This window comes from Drosophila yakuba, chromosome 3R, assembly GCF_016746365.2.
Source record: "Drosophila yakuba strain Tai18E2 chromosome 3R, Prin_Dyak_Tai18E2_2.1, whole genome shotgun sequence".
NCBI classification, from domain to species: domain Eukaryota; kingdom Metazoa; phylum Arthropoda; class Insecta; order Diptera; family Drosophilidae; genus Drosophila; species Drosophila yakuba.
The window spans coordinates 19,642,812-19,650,586 of record NC_052530.2 but is presented as its reverse complement, the minus strand read 5'-3'; the positions used below and the strand labels follow the sequence as shown (position 1 = coordinate 19,650,586).

The following is a 7,775-nucleotide window of genomic DNA, read 5'->3' as shown; positions in this document are numbered from 1 at the left end:
TTATTATCTGCCACACCTGATAAGAAAGTATGAAAAGCATTCCTTTTTTGAGTTTTCATAATCTGTAACTTTCATAACTTCGAGTTTAAAGTGCTAATTACTTAAAAATATCTTTAAAAAAACTATTTATTATAGCATCGAAAACCTGTCAGATATTGAAGACATTCATTTCGAATTAATATGCCGGATCCTATCGACACCCACAACTCATTCAGATTTATTAAATCTGTACCCCCATGTCGTTCGCTGATTCATTTTAGCTGGCGTTTTTTTGGCATCGAAAAAAAGTGCAAAAATATGTGCTGCGTATTTGCATTTGTTAATTGGCCTTATTTGCTTTCAAACATGACCAATGGCGGTTTATTTGTGTCTCCTTTTTCATTCGCCCCTGACAAGGCAGATATATTTTTGGATTCCACGTTCCACGTTCGGAGTCCCTTCGAGCTCCTTCCTGTGGGATACTTAGCGTCTGGGCGCGGCGTTTGTGTCACTGGATGGATGACAAGTGCCCCAAATGTCGCCCAAACAAAGGAGCAATGCGGCAGGATGGAGGAGGAACGCCAGGCGCAGGAAAAAGTTATGACACACCTACAGCATTTAATCTGACGTCCTTGTAGTGGCTTTTCTCGGCGTCCACTGAGTGATAACCATCAATCAAGCTGCTCCCGGTTAGACGGTAGGCGTTACACTGGTTTTTCCCGGAGACCGAAAGACCGAGAGCCGGAGTTCATTTCAATCATTAGCGTGCCAAGTCAGCCAGCGCTCCTGTTGATGCTGTCAAATTAATAAAGAGCCCAGGGTGACCAAGAGTTGGCCAATGGCATGGAGCAAAAACCGAAAGAGGCAACAGACTACTCCCCACAATTTTGGGCCCACACAGCGAAAAATCTCTTGTTGTCATTGAAAAGTATAAAGTAATACGAATAAAAAAAAGAATGTTTAAATATATGTATATTCAATGAAACTTAATTGGAACAATACAATGGCCTTGTCCACAAATCACTAGAGTTAATATTTTCTTGCAAATTACATTTGGGCGTAAGTATTTCGTTTCCGGTGCCATCTTCAGGCATTCCCACACGCTTTAAGTCACTGCCGCTCATAAGGCCCATAAAAAATTTGTCATCATTAGCCAAAGCCAAAGCCAAAGAGAATGACGCTGACGTACCCGGGGTCCGCCCATCTATCAATGTGTGTACGAGTATCTGGGCACCAGGAGCAAGGACACTTAAAGATATTGCCCTGTCTGGGTCGTCCTGCTGCATATTAGTCGGCAGCTTAAAGCATTCGATTCGATTGATTGATTATGTATCATAGGGGGGCAGTGGGACACTCTGCAAAAAGGTCGCTTCACTCGCTTTAAGGCTTTAAGCCGCCCATTAGGGTTATTAAATATGCCGCTTGTGGGTGTACGTACATATGTATGTATGGTGTATGTGGGCTATTAGGAACGATAATGGATTGCGAATATTAATTTCTTTGCATGATGGAAAGAATCAACAAAGAACAATGCGTTTAATCTTTATAGACACGCAGCCGCAGGAGGGGACGGACAATGCCTTGTGCCAATAATGATAACCGGAAGCCATTAAAGGAAGTTTCAATACAAGAAACACTCTCCCACGCACACACACGCACACACACACGCACACATACACGCACGCTCACAGACAAACGCATGAATGCCTCCATAGGCAGCTTAAGGCTCTGCACTTTCCTTTTTGTGTTGTGCACTGGGCGAAAAACTAGGCCTTTTCTGGGCTTTGAAGGCGGATTGCAATGTTAAAATGCCTAAATTCTTGGCACATTTAGGTCATGTCTCTGGTTTGGATTGCGTAAAAAGGAATTTTAAAACATATGTTTTATCATAGGTACTCATATACATAATCAATATAAATAAATAAATTATTTAGAAAGTATGGTAAATAATTATACCCACAAATATATAAATAACTTATCCTGATTCCCACCCATCGTGTAGTGTACTAGTGGGTGTAGTTGTGCCTGTTGTTTGCCTTCCATTTTCATTGCATCGTCGGCGGCAACGGCGATATTGTAATTTTTATTCCTCTTTGAGGCATTCAGGCGGCAAGCAGCAAAGGCGAATCCTGCGAAAGGAAGCCGTCCTGCAAGTCGAGCGTTCAATTCCCTTTTAATAAGGAAGTGTATGTGGAGGCCAGTAGGTGTTTGTGCTAGTGTGGTTGTGGGTGTGTGGCACCGCACACGCACCTTGCAATCTTGCTAATGTTTTTCCAGTGAGCGCGTCTTAAGAACCGCCTGCAGTTCGTAGTTCGCAGTTCGCAGTTTGCAGTTTGCCGTTTGAGCTCCGCAAACAGCCGGCGGGTCGATGCGGAAGTCAAGTTGGAAATCCGACCCTGGCTTAGGTCACACCACCATGATGCCACGTCATACCATGCCACCACACCAGGGGCATTATGCAGGCAGACAAGTTGAGGCGCCAATTTTTCGGGATAGCAGAGGGAGGCCTCGGCTCGGGTCGACCATCTATGGCACACACAAGCATTTTCAATTGATTAAACATCAAACGCACAGGCACAGGGTTTGTGTGTGTGTGTGTGTGTGTGTATGCCTGCATTTTTTACGTGCCGCAGCGCAAAAATGCCAGGGATTATTATCCGAGAGCATTATGTTGATGCCGATATATACTCGCACAATATGAAATTCCATTGCATTTTATAGGCAGGCAGCGAAGGAAAAGAGAACAAAAATCGTAGGAGGAAAAGTAAGAACTACAAAGTCGAGTATTGCAACTATGAGATACCACGGTATTAACCTTTGATTTTGAACATGTGTTGCATACCTAAAATGCCTTCTTCTCATTCGAAACTGCCTACCCTTTTGATCATATAAGTTAATGTTTGAGCTCTATATCTTTTCAAATATATATATGTATATACTTCAGAACTCGGCATACCCCTCTAATGGGTGCAGAAATCAAACACACAGGCAGCAATACAATGGAAGGCAGTAAAAACCTGCGGCAGGCCATTGTGAGGCATAAACAAAAGATGCAGCAGATGGAAGGCGGAGCTGCTGGATCGGCCAGAATAACAAAATACCGCAGACAAAAACTGAAAGCTGTTCGAGCGTGGAAAGGTGAGTTGCCAAACCACTCCCCCCCATTCCCATTCCCATTCCGCCTTACACATTTTCCGGGCCAAGTACAAGAGAGTAGTTTTAGTGGAGAGGGATCGGCCTTTGGAAATGTGGCAAAGCAAAATTTATAGCTTGGAAATTAATAACAAAAAGCATACAATGAACTAGTGCATATATACCCGCCAGGCCATCCAAAGAGCCCTGACTAATAACGTTCCGCACTCTGAAGTGTATTAGACAACAGTGCGTATGATGAATGCCATAGGAGGACTTTCGAAACAAAAGGGGCATAATTGTATGCGAAAGGTGGCCACCTTTCCATCCACTGACAACAATCCACGGGAAACAAAGGGCGAGGGATCTTTATTGTGCTAATTCTGCGGTTGGCTAACCCAAAGTATAGAAGTCTTCGGCAGAATACTTTTGAAGTTCTCTCTTGTGCACTAAGTACAAAGTGCAGACAATGTGATTTTCTAAGCATAAGGATAGCTTTAAATCATAAATTTATTGAGTTTCTAAACGCGCTAGGAAGTATATAGTCCTTTTCAGGCCATAGGCACTAAACAAACTTTTCATGTTTATACAAAAAAGAAATTAAAACGAGGGACATATATAGTTTAAAATCTTTTACCTCTATACATGTTACCCAAATGGTGAAAGCCAATCCGGTAATTTCGCAAAGCAGAAAGTCCAACAATTAAAGTAGATAATAACAAAATTACTTGTAAATTATAATAATTGCGGTGACATTTGCGGTCCTACGGCCAAAACAATGGTTTCTGTATAAAAGGTAAGAAAATGGAGGCTTAAATCAGTTCCATTGCAATGAGCACTCCTGTGAGACCTTCTAGTCGCTTTAGCGAACTATCTAAGTACATCAATAGTTTGACCAATTTACTTGGCGTGGATATCCTTGCGCCCAAAATGGAATTTAACTATCGCACCTGGACCACGATTTTTGCGATAGCTAACTATACGGCATTCACGGTGTTTACGATCCTAAATGGAGGTGACTGGAGAGTTGGACTGAAGGCCAGCCTCATGATTGGTGGTCTTATCCACGGACTCGGAAAGTTCCTGACTTGTCTGCTGAAGCATAAGGAAATGAGACGCACAGTCCTTTACACACAGGGCATTTACGAGGAGTACGAGAATCGTGGAGAGTCCTACCACAAAACCTTGAATTTGAACATAGATCGTCTTCTGGGCATTATGAAGATTGTTCGAAACGGCTATGTATTCGCTTTTTGTTTAATGGAAATCCAGCCGTTGGCCATGCTTATGTACGATGGAACCCGGGTCACTGCGATGCAGTATGTAATTCCAGGTCTACCGCTTGAGAAGAATTATGGCTACGTAGTCACGTATCTGATTCAGTCGGTAGGATACACTAAAATTGCTGAGATTGTCTCAACACTTGATCGCTCTCCTACACGAGTCATTTTCGTCGATTGCAGGTCACAATGGTCGTGACAGGAGTCGGATTCTACGCCGGTGACTTGTTCGTATTTCTCGGCCTAACGCAGATCCTAACTTTCGCCGATATGCTGCAGCTAAAGGTGAATGACCTAAATGATGCCCTGAAGCAAAAAGCGGAAACCAGAGTTCTGGTGCCAGTTGGAGCTTCTGTTAAAGGAGAGGCAAATCGACAACGCCTTCTCTTAGAGGTTATCAAATGGCATCAGTTATTCACGGAGTAAGATCTTACTTCTTCTTGATTAGAGTTCATACATTTTGGATTATATTTATCCTCAGTATACCATTATCATTGGTCATTGTTTCCTTCGATTTTAGGTACTGTCGCGCCATAAATGCCCTCTACTACGAGTTGATTGCCACCCAGGTTCTCTCGATGGCTTTGGCTATGATGCTCAGCTTCTGCATTAATTTGAGCAGCTTTCACATGCCATCGGCCATCTTTTTTGTGGTTTCTGCGTACAGCATGTCCATCTATTGCATTTTGGGCACCATTCTTGAGTTTGGAGTGAGCTTCAGCAATATTGATTATATGAGCATTTATACCTATGCATATTTATTTTCCTACAACAGTATGACCAGGTGTACGAGGGCATCTGCAACGTGGCGTGGTATGAGTTGAGTGGCGACCAGCGAAAACTATTTAGTTTTTTGTTGCGGGAATCCCAGTATCCGCACAATATACAGATACTTGGAGTTATGCCGCTTTCCGTGAGAACTGCTCTACAGGTGAGTAAATGAGCGTGTACTTTGTTATTCTATACTTAATTTATTTACACTTTAAGATTGTTAAACTGATTTACAGCGTGTCCATGATGATGATGAATCGGGCATAAAATACAGTTTAAACTATAACATTTTAATTATGAGCCTAAAATCATAAAAAATATTCTAATACGCAAAACACAATATCTGGAAGCACAATAATGTTTTTAAAATAAAAGCGTTCCCTTCCCCATAAAGCATATATATAAAGAATATATTCTTGATAAGTACCAATCTTGGGGCTTGGGGACTTCAAAAGATACTTAAAGCATACAGGTTCTTGAAACGCCGATCAGAAGATTGCCACGCCCACCATTGAGCTACACACACACAATTGTGTGCACAATGGTTCATGCTTAAATAATAAAGCCTAATGCGATTTCTTTAAACAAAGTAAATAAATGATAGTAATTGTAATGCTAATTTGATTTAATTCCTTATTTTATGAGCGTGCATACTTTTTAGTTAAATACCTATCAACAAATGCAAAATTGAGTAAAGAATTTTAAAAAATCCTCTGGCTAAGCCGAAGTTTTATTCAGCCAACTTTGAAATGATTCTCTCCCGCCCACTTTGCTCCTGATGAACTCGTTTTTTCTGCATCCATTAACCTTGTCCACTAATTACCAGCACACAGAGCTGAATTTATGGCATCGGTTTATGGCGCTCGACTCGAAAACATTAATTGCGCATCTCATTTTGGGGAGTTTCTTATGCACAAAACGTTAAATATATTTCGCATACTCGCATAAAAATTTAATTTATTTTGAAATGCTTCGTTCACTTCCCCGATATTTGGCCGGAGGACATTAATAGCTGCCGGCCAGGCCATGAATAATGGGCATTTTATAAATGTGGTCAGGACAATGTCCCGGATGCTTGGATAAAAAATAATAACAATAATTGTAACGTTGTTATAATGCAGTTGTAATTAAGTATACCACTGTTGTATGAACATACCATCATCCAGCCAGCGACTATGAAAACAAAATGATTTTAATAAAATCAACAGTCGGAAGGTCAGAAAGGAGCAGAGCAACAGTTTGGTCAGCGGACTCATCGACCTCTTGGATTGAAATTTACGACCGCTCCGCATTCCATAATTTACTCATTTTTCATGAGCTATTTAATTACGCTAAATTATGGCCGCAAGGGGTTCAGCAGTGGTTTGTTTGTTTATGCCCAATGATAGCTGGATATGCGACAGCAAGCCAGAATAAATGTCGAAAGTAGAGGAGATGCTCTACACAATTTGGACACAATTCATTGCAAACAAAACAGTCGTTTTTGAAAATTTCGAAATGAAGAGAAGCACTTTAAAACTCAATAAATTGACTGTCAAACTCACATTAGGAATGAGACGGAGTTATGCAAGCAGCAAGTAGACTGGTATATCTAGGATATTTAAAACAATACAAAATCGTTAACGATACTTCATTACAGAACGCTACTCTTAATGCAGCTTAGGCGTGCCATACTAGTTGCTGTAACTCCCATTTTGTCAAAAGGTCTGAAAAAATATTTTAAAAAATATATATAAATATAAAAATAATGAGAAAATATTGATAGAGGCACAGTCGCGGGAAACTATAAGGCTATAAGGCTCTCGATAAATCGAAAAAGTTGCGCACTCCGTCCTATCCGGTTCCGCTCCAAGTAATGCAATTTGTTAGCTTGTTGGCAGGCAGATAACAAAACTCATTTGATGCCTGTCCACCGCAATGACGCGGAATCGTGGAGTCGTGGAGTTGGGGAGAAGTGGGGCCACTCAGCACTCGGATGGAGGCTCTTAGCGTCAAGACACTTTGTATCAAATGCAGCGACGTCGACAGCCAGCCAGCCTGCCATGCAATACATTTTCTAATGCTTGTTTTGAATCATTTTTAGAGGCGAAGCAGGTGAAAGGGGAGGGGAAGATGGGGGGAAGGTGGCCAGGTCGCCAGCTGGCAAATAAAATAAATTAGTTGCAGTTGAAAGGTGGCTCAGACACAAAAGTCAACACGCAACGCGCGATGGAACCGCAAACAAACGCCAGCTGCTGGGCGCAGATAAAGTGGCAGGCAAACACGCCCAAGGAGCAGGACGAAGGATGGAGAATTGGGGACGAAGGACGACGGACGAAGGACACCGTAAGAGGTGGGAGCTCAGATGGAGAAGCTCTAGACACGCTGGAAGGACCAATGGCAAATCAGCTGCCAGCACAGGGCAGCTTACTGGCAAATATTAAAATGCGAATTTTTATACTCGCGACACTCGAGCCTCCCACTTGGCCACCCAACTTATCTTGCTCCCCCTGGAAGCATAATTCTCACTATGCAAAATGAGGGGGAATGTGCTCTGTTCGCTGCACAGCGAAAACTAAAACTAAACAGATATGATGTGTTCCTCTCCTACTGAATCTAAACAGGACGCATGGC

At 42.0% G+C, this 7,775-nt stretch overlaps 1 protein-coding gene and 1 long non-coding RNA gene across 2 annotated transcripts; one reads left to right on the top strand and one right to left on the bottom strand.

Moving 5' to 3' along the window:
• The first annotated feature begins 3,504 nt into the window (after positions 1-3,504).
• LOC6537561 (putative odorant receptor 83c) lies at positions 3,505-5,337 on the top strand. The gene is made up of 4 exons (XM_002098071.3): positions 3,505-4,497; positions 4,575-4,813; positions 4,912-5,101; positions 5,167-5,337. Exons 1-4 carry the CDS (start codon positions 3,943-3,945, stop codon positions 5,332-5,334), a joined length of 1,152 nt encoding a protein of 383 aa, XP_002098107.2. The 5' UTR covers positions 3,505-3,942; the 3' UTR covers positions 5,335-5,337.
• Positions 4,836-5,223, bottom strand: LOC120321899. The gene is made up of 2 exons (XR_005561631.1): positions 5,140-5,223; positions 4,836-5,067 (listed from the first exon to the last, which is right to left on the bottom strand). It is a non-coding gene; the product is annotated as an uncharacterized LOC120321899 (long non-coding RNA).
• Positions 5,338-7,775: the final 2,438 nt, after the last annotated feature.

Excerpts from the sequence above, each read along its gene's own strand:
- LOC6537561 (XM_002098071.3), top strand. The coding sequence starts at position 3,943 with ATGAGCACTCCTGTGAGACCTTCTAGTCGCTTTAGCGAACTATCTAAG. Across the intron at positions 4,814-4,911 it reads TGGCATCAGTTATTCACGGA|GTACTGTCGCGCCATAAATG; the intron begins GTAAGATCTTAC and ends CTTCGATTTTAG. Across the intron at positions 5,102-5,166 it reads GCACCATTCTTGAGTTTGGA|TATGACCAGGTGTACGAGGG; the intron begins GTGAGCTTCAGC and ends TTCCTACAACAG.